The sequence below is a fragment of the Leptonychotes weddellii genome, chromosome 15 (genome assembly GCF_054177405.1).
Source record: "Leptonychotes weddellii isolate Sample4059 chromosome 15, ASM5417740v2, whole genome shotgun sequence".
Lineage (NCBI taxonomy): Eukaryota > Metazoa > Chordata > Mammalia > Carnivora > Phocidae > Leptonychotes > Leptonychotes weddellii.
Window position 1 is genome coordinate 10007149 of NC_138383.1, and position 16466 is coordinate 10023614.

The window sequence follows — 16466 nt, forward strand, 5'->3', positions numbered from 1 at the left end:
TGATGTTTCTTGTCATTTACTAATTTTCTGTAGTTTGGCCTAACCTGATTAAACTATGTATGGAAATATTTTTCACTTACCCTTTCCAGTTTTTGTCTTGCCACTTGGTTCTTTTATGTGGATTTTAGTGCTTTGTCAGCATTCTCTTGAGAGCATGATAGAATGGTTGTTTTAGAATCTTATGGTGTCAATATCTAAATCTCCTCTAGGTCTGTTTCTGTCACCTGTCTTTTCTCTTGGGTTTTGATCTTCTCTTGCTGTTTCCTGCCCGGTTGGTTTTGATTGAGTGTGTATTGCATATGAAAATTGTGTAGATTATTTGATGCTCTGGATGATGTGATCTTCCTCCAGAGAGGATTTATTTTTGCTTCTGGCCTGAAGCTCTAGGGATAACTCAGAATCCCAGGTCACCTTCATCAAATCAGGGTCTACAATGATTCAAAGCTGGGTTTTCAGATCCCTGTCTTTTGTCCTTTAATCATTGACACGTCCATCTAGTGATATCTCTTCATTTTATGTTTTACTTATTTATTTATTTTTTTTAGAGGAGAGAGAGAGTGAGAAGGGGGGGAGGTGCAGAGGGAGAGAGAGAATCTCAAGCAGGTTTCCCTCTGAGTATAGAGCCCGACTCGGGGCTATATCCCACGACCCTGAGACCATGACCTGAGCTGAAATCAAGAGTCAGATGCCCAACCAACTGAGCCACCCAGGTTCCCCATGTTTCTTTTATTTAAATTGAATTTCTAAGGCATTTACTCTTCCATTCCCATGCTATTGGTTAATTACTAGATTTTTACCAATGTTTAACCTTGTTAATACCCTTGGAAACAAATTTTTGTTTGTTTTAATTATCTTAGAAAGTCCCAAAAGTGGGTTCACAGAACCCCTCCCCAATGTTTTGTATATTCTTAAATTCTGTTAATATAACAAAAAATAAGTTTATTTTTACTACTTGTTGCCCATAGCACTGACTGTAACAAGGAATTTTTATCCTATAATATTAAGTATTATGCTATTAAATACACTAATAACTTTAAATCTATCATTGAACTTACTGATTTATTTAAAGATTATTCAAGTATTAGTTATCATTTTGCATAGCTCAACAGAAATAAAAATCACATATGAGTCGTCTTCTTTTCTGAATTAGATTTGTCATTTGACATATATGAGGGTCAGATTACTGCATTACTTGGCCACAGTGGAACAGGAAAGAGTACATTGATGAATATTCTTTGTGGACTATGCCCGCCTTCTGATGGTGAGAGTTTTCTGACTTAAAAAATCTCTTACTTTGATTTATTAGTATTATTAACCAAGGTATCATAAAATAATTATTTATCCCTGATTTATATTTATATAAATATATATCATTTATTATTTATCCTTGATTCATCCAAACATGTACTGATTGATTTTTTTCAATGATTTGAGATCAACCTCAGTGTCTGTAAATGTGTTTTATTATTTTTTTTATTATACACGTTTGTTTTTCAATAGAAAATAAAAATGATTCAGTCATGTTTAATAAAGTAAAAAGGATCTGATTTTGTTACTTATTTTATCAGATATTTGTGTGTGTTTTCATTTTCAAGAAAAGATAAATCAGTAATTAATTGGAAATTAAATGAGACCTATAGATATTTTAGATTGTAGGTACAGATTTCTAAATATGAAACAACAGTTCAAAAGGAAAGAATGATAAATATCAACACCATCTCCCAAAATAGAATTATAAGAGCAATACCTTAAACATATAATTGTTGTATGTGATTGCCGTGTACATGAGAATTTAATATGGCAGCTCCATATTTCCACAATGACCTCATAGAGTGGCAGTACAATAAATATTTTAAGAAAGGCTGAATTTCCATGTATTGAATCTGCATTTCTTAAAATGTAGTTTAACTTCTGAAATTAGTTTTGTTGCTTATCCCTAATTGTGTCACTTTTTAATGATAGTGGTAATATATTTAATAGGAATTTATGATTTTTATTATAATTCTTCTTACATTATCACATTGATTTAATAGTTCTTAAATTTAAGTAGGATATATTTGTATTTAGTTTATAGAAGAGAAAAGCTGGAATTCAGATTGATTTTCTCAAGACCACACATCTAGTTAGGGGAAATTTTTCAGTTTCTTTCTTCTTTCCACTATTGAATGATGCCTGGAAATGAAGGAAAATTGCTACTAAAATATAAGTGTAAATAATGTACCAGTACACAGTTATTTTTAGTGTTAAGCTCGGATTCCTTGCTCTTTCCACTATGTAATATCACCTGAAAATGAAGGAAAATGAGGTTGGAAATAAGGAGGAAGCAGATCACCAATAGTATGGAAATGAGGGTTTGTTGTATCTTCCAAGTTTATATTAACTCATACTTTATATATTTACTACATACAGGTAACTAAATGATTAGTGTACATTAAGGCATATATACTTTTTAATATTTAATATAGTTAATATAAATTTAAATATATATTTTGCTTTTAGGATTTGCATCTATATATGGACACAGAGTCTCAGAAATAGACGAAATGTTTGAAGCAAGAAAAATGATTGGCATTTGTCCACAGTTAGATATACACTTTGATGTTTTGACAGTAGAAGAAAACTTAACCATTTTGGCTTCAATCAAAGGAATACCAGCCAATAATGTAATACAAGAAGTATGTCATTCATATAGAAATTTTTACTTTATTCCCTATAAATTACTAACCTTTTGTAATAACTGTTGTAAAAAAATGCATGAAAAGCTAAATAAAAACCTGTTCTGGGTCAGTAAACAAATTTATTACAAAGAATTGGATGGAATTTGGAGTAAATATTTTAGCACATATAAAATAGTCCTTATTTCATCTGGAGGATACTAGCCTCCCAATATAGGTTTTTCTTTTCTTCCTTCCTTTCCTTTCCTTTCACATCTGCCTCCTTTCCTCTATCACACGCACACACACACACACACACACGCACATACACACACATAGAGCTTTCTAACTGATCCCTTCACCAGTACCCAGGAAGTCACAAAAGTAAAACAGACCTATCAATCAGGAATCTTTTTATCTGTTATTTCAAAATTATATATGAATACATGTCAAAATTAAAGTCTGTACTAAAAGAACATTTTTTAAGTTGATATTAAAATCAAAACACTTAAAAATTAATATTGATAATTATGTAAATCGTATAATTTAAAAAATAACGTTGTTCTCACTTTACAGGTACAGAAGGTTTTACTGGATTTAGACATGCAGGCTATCAAAGATAATCAAGCTAAAAAGTTAAGTGGTGGTCAAAAAAGAAAACTGTCTTTAGGAATTGCTGTTCTTGGGAATCCAAAGGTAAATAAATATTAATGTATTATGCACAAATATAATCTATTGTATGTTTACATGCAATAATACGTTATGTAAAGTTTCAGTATGCATAGAATGCTGTACATTATTATGGATGTGATTATAGTAAAAAGGTTTGAAACTCCAGTCATAAAGATAAAACATTTACGATAGTGGTTACTTCTAGGAAGGGGAATGGAAAGGATGGATTTTAGTTATATTTGCAATGTTTTATTTCTTTAAAAAAAGATCTGCAGAAAATATGGCCTAAAAAATGGCATTTGTTGCATTTCACTGGTGGCTTTAACAGTATTGTTCTAATTCTCTCTTTAGTTTTCTATATGTTTGTAATAGTTCAGAATAAAATTTAAAAAGAGAACAAAACCAAAGGAATAGTTCAGTTTTTCACTGTTCTACTGATTTTCTTTTCTTTTCTTTTCTTTTTTAAAGATTTTATTTATTTATTTGAAAGAGAGAGAATGAGAGAGAGCACATGAGAGGGGGGAGGGTCAGAGGGAGAAGCAGACTCCCTGCCGAGCAGGGAGCCTGACGCGGGACTCAATCCCAGGACTCCAGGATCATGACCTGAGCCGAAGGCAGTCGCTTAACCAACTGAGCCACCCAGGCGCCCCCTGATTTTATTTTCTATGTGTCTGTTCTGTGCTCTTCTTTGTCCTGTAAAACAGAACCATCTGTTAAAGTGCTTTGCATAGGGCTAGAAAGCTATAGCCTGAGCCCTCTTGGTCCCCGCCATCCTGCTCCATTTCTCCTTGCTGCTGTGGCTTGGGATGACTCTGGGTTCTGGCTTTATGTTATCTTTCTTTCAACCCCCATCAATGTTTTATTTTTTAGTTTACGTATCTGATTGTTATTACACTTATGTCATATATGTTACTGATATTAGTCTTTTAAAATTGAAACAAGGAAAATATTCACTTGCCAAACTGATAGTTTAAAAAATTTATGCTAGCTCATATATGAGTGAAAAACTCGGATCTAATAAACTTCTTGTTGGAAATAATTTGAAATGGGAAATTTTCCCATGTCCGTAAATTTTATGTATTTTAGTTTTTCTGAGGATTCTCTGCCATTCCCTGCTCTTTTTCACACAGATACTATTGCTAGATGAACCAACAGCTGGAATGGACCCCTGTTCTCGTCATATTGTTTGGAATCTTCTGAAATATGGAAAATCTAATCGAGTAACAGTGTTTAGTACTCATTTCATGGATGAAGCTGACATTCTTGCTGGTGAGATTTTTACTTTATTTTTGAAGGATAAGGTCATGGGGCCAAATAGGAGATGGATGGAGATACTAAATCCTAAGGAATAAAGAAGGTGTGTGATCTTCACAGCTGTGTGTTTTAAACTGTTTAAAAATTACATATTTTTGTGTTTGGGAGTCCTGCAGACCATCTTAGATTGAGTAATTTGCCAGGAGAACTAACAGGACTCGGCATATAGTTATACTTACGAGTTCTTACCACAGACTGAAAGGATACAAAGCAAAATCAGCAAAATGAAAAGGCATATGGGACATGGAGGAAACCAGACATGAGCTTCCAAAAATCCTCTCCCAGTGGAGTCACGCAGAATATGCTTAATTTCTCTAGAAAGGAGTTGTTAACAACCTATGTGAAATGTTGTCTACCAGGAAAGCTCATTAGAGACTCTGTGCCCAAGATTTTTAATGGGTGCTGGTCATAGAGGCACCTGCTGACTGCCATGTACCAAAATTCCACTCTCCCAGAAGGAAGCCAGTGTTCATCTACATTGTAGATTCATTTTTTCAGTAGTATCTTTGTTTAAAAAAAAAGTATTTAGAAAACCCAACAAACTGACGTTTTTGTTGTTGTTGCTTTTTGTTTTTTTTACATTTGATTATAAAGGAAATTGTGAACACGCTTGCAATAGTGAGCCTTTTAGGAAGAGTCTGAGTCGGAACAGTATTAGGGAAGTAGACTTCAGAATCGGAACTGTGTGGGTACAATGTCTGGCTTTGTCACTTAAAGCTATGTAAAACTTGGGCAAATAATATGTTTTCTCATTGCCTCAGTGTTCTCATTTAAAAACCAGGAAGTGATAATCTGGTTTCTTTCTAATAAGGTTGTGAATATTTAATGATGATATTGGTGTCTTATATGGGAGAAATATAAATGCCAACTGACTTAAAAAATTGAAATGCAAATGCTATTACTAACTTAAAAATTGAAATGCAAATTTCTGTTTGCAGATAGGAAAGCAGTCATATCACAAGGAATGTTGAAATGTGTTGGTTCTTCAATTTTTCTCAAAAGTAAATGGGGGATTGGCTACCGCCTAAGGTATCATTTATTCTTGATTGACTTTATTCTTTATAGTATTCTTGATCTGCTGTTAGTATATTCCAGATTTGCCATAATGTGCTTTGGCCAATTTTTATGGCACTAACTTTACTTCAAGCATTCAGAATTTACTTTTGGTTGTTTATTATTAAAAAAATTATGACTTTTGTTTTTCTCTAGCATGTACATAGACAGATATTGTGCCACTGAAGCTCTTTCTTCCCTGGTTAAACAACATATACCTGGAGCTACCTTACTACAACAGAATGACCAACAACTTGTGTATAGCTTGCCTTTAAAGGACATGGACAAATTTGCAGGTATTACTTCCAGTTTCCTGATTGTTGAACCAGCATCTTGCATTGGGAATAGGTTTTCTTGGTTTACTTTGTTATATATTTTTCTGTGTAATATTTACATGTTCCCAGGTGGCTTTACTTTACTTTTACATTTCTACTTTACTTTTGAAAATCAGAAACTACAAGCTAACGTGGGTTTTTTTTCTTTCTGTTTTTTACAAACACTATGCAGGAAACTGTAACTAATATGTTAAGTAAATGTATTTGCTTTGTTGTCAAGAAAGATTGCTCCATTTGCTCGGCGGCCTCCTGGGAATATGTAATTATATACACACAATTGTTTGTGTTCTCAAGTTCTTTTCCAATTTCATGATTCCATAACAAAGGACATAATAATATGGTAAACCCTTGAATTATTTTAATTGTGACATTATTTTTCTGCTTTCTAATGAGGAACTCATACTCAGTCTCCATATCTGTTTAGGGATCTCTTAATAATCAAAAGGATATTATTGATGCAGATATGTTGTGCAGAATTCCTGTAACATTTATGTCATTTAACAGATTTTCTATATTAATTTAATTGATTTTTTCCTAGGGAAAAAAACCCTTAATTAACTGGAATGAACTTCATAAGCCAACTTTAATGTGCCCTGCCTATCATTCTGTCTGTAAAATATTTCTTAGGTTTAATTTATAATATGATAAATATCCACTAGATATATCTTTATAAGCAAACATTCTTGGGGTCCTTACAATTTTTAGGAATGTTAATGGGGTTCTGAGACCAAAATGTTTGAGAACTACTGTGCTAGCAGAGTAAATTTAGTCCTATCCCATTTAAAAGAGTATTTTAGAATAATTCATGATGATATGCTTAACTACACAACATTCTTTTTTTTTCCTTTAGGTTTATTTTCTGCTCTAGACACGCATTCAAATTTGGGTGTAATTTCTTATGGTGTTTCAATGACAACTTTGGAAGATGTGTTCTTAAAGCTAGAAGTTGAAGCAGAAATTGACCAAGCAGGTAAAAACAAAACTAATAAAAAATTTTAGGCAATGAACCAGAGAGATGGTAAATGAGATGAATAATTAAATAAACGTGAAATATGTTTTTAGAGGAAGAAAGGGTAGATAGAAACAGGTAAATAAGTAACTGAGATATTTACTGATAGCACTAGGACTGTGAAGGAAATAATGGGGTGGTCTTGGGAGGCATGTAACTTAGATTGTATCTTCAGGGAGGACTGTGTTGAGATGATAAACTAAGAGTTGGATGGCAAGAAAAATCTAAATATGTGAGGATTTTATTGCAAAGCTTTTTAGATAAAGGGAACTGCTGCAAACTTTTTTTTTTAAAGATTTTATTTATTTATTTGACAGAGAGAGAGAGAGCGCATGCACAAGCAGGGGGAGTGGCAGGCAGAGGGGGAGGGAGAAGGAGGCTCCCCACTGAGTAGGGAGCCCAATGTGGGGCTTGATCCCAGGACCCTCAGATCATGACCTGAGCCAAAGGCAGATGCTTAACCGACTGAGCCACCCAGGTGCCCCTGCAAACTGTTAATTAAGGAATGAGTTGGATGTGTTTGATGATAAAGAAAAGGCCACTGTGGATAGAGTTTAGAGAGCCAAAGAGAGATTAGAGGGGAGGGCCAGGGGCCAGATCGTGTTTAGTCTTTGAATATCTGGAAAAGAATTTGGTTTGTTTTCTTAGTGCAGTGTGAAGCTACTGAGAGTTCTAAAGCAAAGGAGTAACATGATCTGATTTGCATGTTTAAAAAATGCATTCTGGGGGTGCCTGGGTGGCCCAGTTGGTTAAGCGTCCGACTCTTGATTACAGCTCAGGTCATGATCTCAGGGTTGTAAGATTGAGTCCCACATCTGGCTCTGCACTGGATATGGAGCCTGCTTAAGATTCTCTCTCTCCCTCTTCCTTTGCCCCTCTCCCCTCCCTAAAAAAGTAAATAAAAATAAAAAAGTTAAAAATGCATTCTGATTGTTAAATGATAAGTAGATTGTAAAGGAAGTGTGGAAGCAGGAGGACTGTTAGGAAACTATTACACTTAATCTTGTCTTAAGCTAAGGTGGTTGAGAAAATAGGGAAACAGAATAGACAGGTTATATTCATGGTACTGGTGATGTCTTGCTGATGGATTGTCAGGTGTTGGGGAAAGGGAGGAATCAAGAATAATTCTTAAGCTTTTTGCTTGAGAACTGGGAATGGAATTGCCATTTCCTGAGAGTGGGGGAGGAGCAAGTTTGTGGAAAGGAGGAATCCCGGCACAAATTTTGGGTATATTGTTTGAGATGCTTATTGGACATCCAAGTGGAGGTGTACAGTGGGCAGTTGGATTAACACATTTGGAGCTGAGTGAAGATGTTAGGGCTGAAGATTTAAATTCTGGAGTTACCCACAGATAGATGGTGCCATGGGTTTGGATGAAATAACTCAGGGAAAGAGTACAGATAAAGAGTGGACAGGCAAACCCTGAGGTTGAGTGGTGAAGGGCCAGAAAGGGCTGACTGAGAAGGACCTATCATTGCATTTTCTCTCTTCACAAAAGGAGATGTAAAAGCCCAGACAAAATAGTGTTTTAGGAAAGAGGAAGTGATCACTTATTTGCTGATTGCTGTGAAGAATAAGATAAGAACAGAAAAGATGATTTTGGTAAACAGGGAAAGACAGTGAGGGCTTTGGTAGTGTGGAAGTCAGTGGTGACCTTGAAAGTAACCTGGTAAAGGTCAAAGCTGGTTCTGTGAAGTTTAAGGTGAGAATGTGAGTTGAGTTGTTATGATTGAAAGTTAGCAAGATGGTGGTGGTGGGTCAGGAGGGTGAAGGAAACAGGGTGTTTCTCTCAAACATGGAGAAAGGACAAAGTCAGGTTTATTTTGAGCACATGATATCAGACTGTAGTCAGAGAAAGTTCACATAAAAGTTTTAGATCTTACATATTTGGAGAGAGAACAAGATACCAAATTTGGACATGTGTCCAGTTTGATGAAATTGAGTAGAGATAAAGGTGTGGAAATAGAAGAAATAGAGGAAGGTAGAGGTGAGGATGTAGAATGCATATTGGTGAGTATGTTTGTAATACTTTGGGTGATGGAAGAGAATTAGATGGAGAAGATGCTTATTATCTGTGATGCTAAATATTTTGAGGTATAGGAAGTAGTCTGTAGAGTTGGGAAGGGGGATAAAGATGAGAAGGCTATGTGCAGTGTAGGTGTTACTGGCTTTATTTTATATACCTTTAAGTCCACTGTGCAGAATAAATGTACCTCTAACATCGGCTTGCTTTCAGTTTGGCTGATTTTATTTTATTTTATTTTTTAAGATTTTATTTATTTATTTGAGAGAGAGAATGAGACAGAGAGAGAGCATGAGAGAGGGGAGGGTCAGAGGGAGAAGCAGACTCCCCGCTGAGCAGGGAGCCCGATGCGGGACTTGATCCCGGGACTCCAGGATCATGACCTGAGCAGAAGGCAGTCGCTTAACCAACTGAGCCACCCAGGCGCCCCCTGTTTGGCTGATTTTAATTGTTTTATTTTTCAAAGGTTAAAAATATCAAATTCTGTAGAAGGTAAATTGGTGCTCACTGAATACCATGATTGTGATATATAATATTTTAGCCCCCATTTTTAGTTTGATTTAGTCCATTTTATCAGGGGAAGAGAGGGTTTAGATTGATTCATCTTACTAAGTCATTCATCTAAACTGTTGAGTTGCAAAGGTCCCAAGATAACCAGGCTGTGGTTCATTATTTTATGCATTATTCCATTCCACTCTTAAAGTTTTTAATGTTTACTCATTTTTTAAATTTAATGTAAGTCAAGGAAGTCCTTCTTTGTGGCTCTCCTCATACTGAAACCAATTTTCGTCTCTTCATTATTTTTCATTTTTTAAAAATTGAATCACTGGGGCACCTGGGTGGCTCAGTCATTAAGTGTCTGCCTTTGGCTCAGGTCATGATCCCAGGGTCCTGGGATCGAAACCCACGTCAGGCTCCCTGCTCAAGTGGGAAGCCTGCTTCTCCCTCTCCCACTCCCCCTGCTGTGTTCCCTCTCTCGCTGTCTCTATCAAATAATGAAAATCTTTATAAAAAAAATTAAAAAATAAAAATTGAATCACTTATAAAAATATCCTTTTTCCTATTCTCATTGATTAATTTTTTCTGTGTTTGGTCTCATGGTATAAATCATATAGTGTGGGGGCGCCTGGGTGGCTCAGTCAGTTACTCATCGTCGAGCCCCGCATTGGGCTCCCTGCTCAGCGGGGAGTTTGCTTCTCCCTCTCCCTGTCCTCCCCACTCGTGCTCTCTCTTTCTGTCAAATAAATAAATAAAATCTTTTAAAAAAATCATATAGTATGTCTCTTTTGTGTCTGATTTCTTTAACCTAATATAAGTTTGTAAGGTTTAAACTACTGTAGTTGTATAGTAGTTTATTGAGTTTCATTGTTTTAGACTGTTTTATTGCGAGAGTATTTCACAACTTATGCATTCACCTGTTGGTAGACATTTGGGTTCTTCCCAGTTTATAGCTATTCTTGACAGGTAGCTAGCTAAGAATATTCTTGTATATGTGTTTTGGTGGACCTATATATGTATCTTTGTTGCTAGTGGAGAATTTCTGGGTCATAAGATATGCATGTGTTCAGTTTTTTTTTTTTCTTAAGATTTTATTTATTCATTTGAGACACAGAGATAGAGAGCACGAGCAGGGGGAGAGGCAGGCAGAGGGAGAGGGAGAAGAGGCTCTCCTCTGAGCCAGGAGCCTGATGTGGGGCTCTGTCCCAGGACCCTGGGATCATGACCTGAGCCAAAGGCAGATGCTCAACTGACTGAGCCACCCAGGCGCCTGCATGTGTTCAGTTTTAATAATATTGCCAAAGTATATGAGAGTTCTGTTTGTCTACATCACCACCAGATGTGTGCTTCTTTAAAATTTACATGCCTCAGAAAGATTTTCATTCTTTTAAGGAATATCCCATAATTTTCTGTCTTTGTTTTGTTTTGGCAAATAGATTATAGTGTATTTTCTCAGCAGCCACCAGAGGAAGAAATGGATTCAAAATCTTTTGATGAAATGGAGCAGAGCTTACTTATTCTTTCTGAAACCAAGGCTTCCCTTGTGAGCACCATGAGCCTTTGGAAACAGCAGGTGTATACAATAGCAAAGTTTCATTTGCTTACCTTGAAACGGGAAAGTAGATCAGTAAGATCAGTGTAAGTATGATCACTTTCCTGCCTGATGAGTTGTTTTTTTTAAGGCTACAAATTCAGTTTGTCATCTTAATTTTTTAAATGTAGACATATGTAAATCTATGTAGTTTTGAAAGATTAAGACTATAACTTCACGTCCGAGAAAAGAACTATGCATTTAGCGATTTCTTTGAATACCACTAGAGCTTTCACTCTTTTTTTAAACTAGCATTTTTTTGTCTCATCTAACTGAGGGACTGTCATAATATTCTTTAATTGTGTAATTTTTGAATTATTATTACTATTTAAATTTTATTTTGCTATTTTACACAATGTATTGTGTATGTATTACTATTATGTATAACTGCTTTTTGTAAACAGCAGGAAGACTAAGTTTTATCTCTGTATCAGATAAAGAAACAGAAATATAAAGAAGTCTTTATAGCTTAAAGAACTGGGATCAAAATGATATCTTTTCAACTTTGCTTTACCTCTCTCAGGTTCCCAATGCATGCTAGACTTTCAGTTACTGGGACATAACATTAAATATTTTCATGTAACACACACCAATCTTGTTAGATCCAAAATGGCAGTAGAAATAAAATTTAATAAGCAAGAATATTGTTATGTGCTTGATATATGCTGAATTCATTTGCTTTTTTGCCCTAGTTTATTCAGTATCAAAGAAATGTCAGCCAAGTGTCTCAAATATTCCAGTCTCAGCATTACTAAAAGAAAAATATTTATTTAAATCAGCATGTTTCAGTTTTTTTAATTGAACACTACTCTCCTAAAATACTCCCTGAAAAACAATAAAAGTCTTAGTTCAGACTGCCATAACAAAGTAACATAGACTTGGATTGCTTAAACAACAGAAATTTATTTTATCATGGTTTTAGAGAGTGGAAATCAGATTAGGGTACAAAATTGGTCCTGAGGGCACCCTTCCTGGCTTGCAGAGATGGGCCATTATCTTGCTGTGTGCTCATATGACTTTCTTTGTTGACACGCAGGGGACAGAGAGCAAGCTATCTGATCTCTTAGAAGGGCACTAATCCTATCTCAAGGGCCCTATGCCCATGACCTCATCTAATCCTGATTACCTCCCAAAGGCCTTCTTCCTAATACCATCACACTAGGGGTTAGGGCTTCAGTGTATGAATTTAGGGGGAGGGTGACACAAATATTCAAGTCCTAACAAAAGTATTCCAAATATGCATTTGACCATTTGTGCATTTATTACTGTATCTTATATTTCCTGTCTTAAAGAGTTGTTTATTAACATATGAAAACACATGAGAGGTTCTATGGTAAAGAAATTGCTTCAGTTTTGTTAAATCTAGAGTTTCCAAATACTGTTTAATCATGAATTTTTTAATGTAAAACACCTATTAACTGATTATGGAACTAGGGTTTAATGCAGTATGCTTTTGGAAATGCTGATTCAGGTATACTTAAACAATTTATAAGAATGATTTTTTTTTTAATTAGACAGTTTCTGAAAATTATAAAATGCTAAACTGAAATAATCTAAGCTCTCTCTACCCACTTGCTATGACACCTATCACATAAAATATAGCAGATATTTTATAGGATAAGACAGAAGGATACCTACCTTCCAGATAGAAGGGCATTTTGAATAGGTAATAGAATTATGTACTTGACCAACAGCAAATAATGATCCTTATAACTGGCTGTAGTATATCTTGCTTTGCCTCTCTCTAGAGGAACAATGGAGTGTAGAGGAACAACGGAAATTAATATGGTGTGGATGACATTTCAAAGATATCAGTCATTCAAAGTTTCACTGTGTTTAAAAACAAAACAAAGGTTCCCTGTATTTTTGTTTCCTTCTCTATATCTAAAATATTTTTGTATTATATCTTTTCTAAAACATAGGAGAGTAAATAGTTAAGATGTAGGGCAGGAAATACAGTAGTTTCCTCAGGGCAATAGACGTGTAAATGTGGCATAATGTCTGGTTCTTAAAAAACTATAAGCACAAGTTTATAGACCCCATAAAAGTTTCAGGATGACTCTGATCTTAGTTTCATAACTTTTAATTTTGTCATTGAATACTGGCTTTCTGTCCAATATTGTCATGAGATCATTTTGGAGAGTAGAAATTCTATTCCCAAGTACTATTTCCTTAAGGTCTTTCTTTTCTCTCTTTCTCTCTCTGTCTCTGTCTCTCTCTTTTTTTTTTATGTGTACTTTTAATTGTTATTTGAAGGAGAATTTTTAAAAATAGATTTACATATTAATGTGTCCTGTGTTGTTTTATTTTTTTCCTTTCAGGTTGCTTCTGCTTTTAATTTTTTTCACAGTTCAGGTTTTTATGTTTTTGGTGCATCGCTCTTTTAAAAATGCTGTGGTTCCCATCAAACTTGTTCCAGACTTATATTTGCTAAAACCTGGAGATAAACCTCATAAATACAAAACAAGTCTGCTTCTTCAAAATTCTACTGGTGAGAGTGTGTGAAGGTCTGTGAATGTGTGTTGGTTGGGGCATGGGGTGTGGGATATAGGTCAGAGGTTGGGATTTTAGAAATAGATGTAAGGTAAAGGCATGGTTTGTCCATGCAGATCTAAGTTTTAAAAAACTCCTTACTGATGCTGAGTAATATATTACAGATATGAAATTTTGGTTAAGTGTAGATTACATTTTTTAAAACTAACCTTGTCCTGTTTATGATAGTAAGATTTCCTTTTTTAATGGTAGCAACATATTCTCAGAGTAGTGTGTTTCATATTAAAGTTTATGACAAGCTAAATAAACTTCAGAAGTTGAAACATCCTTAGAAAGAGTTACAGTATGTAATATTTATGCAGTTAGATATCTAAATTTTTCAAGCACTGAAAAATTAGAATTAAGAAAAATTGCATTAGATATAAATATAATCAAATACATTAAATTGGTAATGAATATTTTTGAATTTGCTGTTGATTATTCTTAATTACATTGTTGTCAGATATGAAAAAAAATTAAGAACCGTGGTCTTGAGCTAGGCTAGAACAAGTTTAAAAAAAACAAAAAACCTGACATTGGATTCTGCTTTTCAAAATAATTAAACCTAATACAAAATTTCATTCATATATGAACAGTTGTTCCTACAAAATCTCTCATCTGCATAGATACAGTCCCAAGGTTCTTCAAGAGTAAATCAAGGTTAGCTAACTCTGGCAAATTTACAGCAAAACAGAGGCAACTTTATTTGCTTATCTTGCTGAAATAGGTTAGAAAATTGCATTTAATATAATCATGTATATACCTCACAAACTCTTTGGGGTTTAATATTTTCCAACACTTACCTATATTCTAGTATCTTTCCTTTTTGATTCACTCTTAACCTGAAGAGCTTTGACCAGTGTTAGATAATAATCATAGTTAGGGATGATTATAAATTACTCTTAAAATCATCACTTTTAAAATGTGACTCTCAGTTTATTATATAATCTTTATTCTTTTGGAGAAAGAATGTATTTCGTGATAGAAAACTACTCTTGAATAGAAAATGTGATGTTTTATAATTTATTTCTTTCATTAGAATTTTTGTTTTGATTTTAATACACATTTCATATTGGTAAAATATAGTGCTGCATAGAGCCTTATACTCATATAGTGGCACTTTTTGTGTGTTTGGAAAATTGTATATGTATCTCAAATCATTTTGTTTTGAACTCACTCTCACTGATCTGTAGAAATACTAGTATTTTCAAAGTTGTCCCTTTTGTTATTTTTTTAGTATTTCTAGAATTGCTCACGTATGTACACTATATCTTCCTAGGCCTTTTTGGTCCTAAATAAAGCCATGTTTCCTTTGGAAACTAGTGGCCTCTGTGTATCTATATTAGATTGTATCTGATCCTCCTTGCAAAGCTTTTTGTGTCACAGGTGATATAGTTCCTTCAGTTACAATGTAGCACTCTTCTCAAGAGTACAGAGCCACTGTGGCAAACTAGAGAAGAGAGATCATTTGAGATACTAGGTAAGGAGTAAATGTAAGATACTAGGTAAGAAAGCACCAGTGAAAGCACTAAAAGCACCATTCTCTCTGACACTCAAGTTTGGTGCTGAGTCTGATCCACCCGCCATACTATTTTTAATTACTGATAGTGGTTTCCTTTGCTTGGTTTTGATTTCTCTCCAAGTCACATTTGTCCTTTCTGGCTTTTGTGAAGATGGAGAGTAGTTTCCATTCCTCAGACTTGTTGGTATAGATTTAAACCTCAGACAGGATTCACAATCTTTCCCTTGGCTCTAGGCAATTTAAAGAATGTAGATGGAGACCTGATTATGTGTTTTAATATTTTAAGGCAATTGACATTTATAAAATTTGTCTGTTCAGAGCACACACAAATCCTCTAAGGAGTGATGTTACCTGACTCCACACCCTGCCTGGTTCTACCTTTCTGAGCCTAGCAGGTTCTCTTATTACATAAAACTGCCAGATTTTTATTCTCACAATTTAACCAAATTTCATGTGAGTATTATAGGTAAACTTTCAATGTAATAATAGTAGCAGCAGCGGGAGCTGAAATCTGTACAATTACTGTGCCCGGTTCTGTTTTTAAAGCCTGTGTATGTATTGACTTGGATTTGAATCCAGGCTGACGGCCTCCAGAGCTAGTGTTCTTAATCATGTCTTATCTAATGAAGATAACCTATTTTTAAAAAAAAGCTCTTTCCAATGTTATGAGAAGTCTGTGTCTGTTTCTTATTTAAACTGATTCTTTATTATTTGCTTATTTTCTCTTACCAGACTCCGATATCAGCGATCTTACTAGCTTTTTCACAAACCGGAGCATAATGGTGACAGTGTTTAATGACAGTGACTATGTGTCTGCTGCCCCCCACAGTGCGGCTTTAAATGTGATGTATTCGGAAAAGGTAAGAGTAAAATATGTGAGTGAAGACCTATTTGAAAGTTATAGGACATTAAGGTATTTTCTCTAAAATCAGTCGTTTGCTGATTTGACGTCATTAGTTGGAAATGAGAATTTACTTTTGGACATAGCTAGCTGTGTTTATCATGTGTTTTATGACCTGGTGGGTGAACAATATACAAAACTGTAAAAAATTTAATTTAATCTTTGTGTTATATTTCTGTTTAAAATACCAAAATATGGGCGCCTGGGTGGCTCAGTCGTTAAGCGTCTGCCTTCGGCTCAGGTCATGATCCCAGGGTCCTGGGATCGAGTCCCACATCGGGCTCCCTGCTCCGCGGGAAGCCTGCTTCTCCCTCTCCCACTCCCCCTGCTTGTGTTCCTGCTCTCACTATGTCTCTCTCTGT

At 34.9% G+C, this 16466-nt stretch overlaps 2 protein-coding genes across 2 annotated transcripts in view; one reads left to right on the forward strand and one right to left on the reverse strand.

The window, feature by feature from the left end:
* The window catches only part of LOC115940510 (ATP-binding cassette sub-family A member 10-like), a 587693-nt gene that overhangs the window by 495000 nt on the left and 76227 nt on the right, over positions 1-16466 (reverse strand). The gene's annotated exons all lie outside the window — the stretch shown is intronic.
* Positions 1-16466, forward strand: part of ABCA5 (ATP binding cassette subfamily A member 5) — a 58225-nt gene that overhangs the window by 17825 nt on the left and 23934 nt on the right. Inside the window, exons 6-16 of the mRNA XM_081805932.1 lie at positions 176-209; positions 1151-1261; positions 2500-2675; positions 3231-3350; positions 4457-4595; positions 5579-5669; positions 5850-5989; positions 6879-6998; positions 10995-11196; positions 13471-13640; positions 15936-16063. Of these exons, the coding sequence (XP_081662058.1) occupies positions 176-209; positions 1151-1261; positions 2500-2675; positions 3231-3350; positions 4457-4595; positions 5579-5669; positions 5850-5989; positions 6879-6998; positions 10995-11196; positions 13471-13640; positions 15936-16063 (1431 nt within the window). The remainder of the gene's footprint in view (positions 1-175; positions 210-1150; positions 1262-2499; positions 2676-3230; positions 3351-4456; positions 4596-5578; positions 5670-5849; positions 5990-6878; positions 6999-10994; positions 11197-13470; positions 13641-15935; positions 16064-16466) is intronic.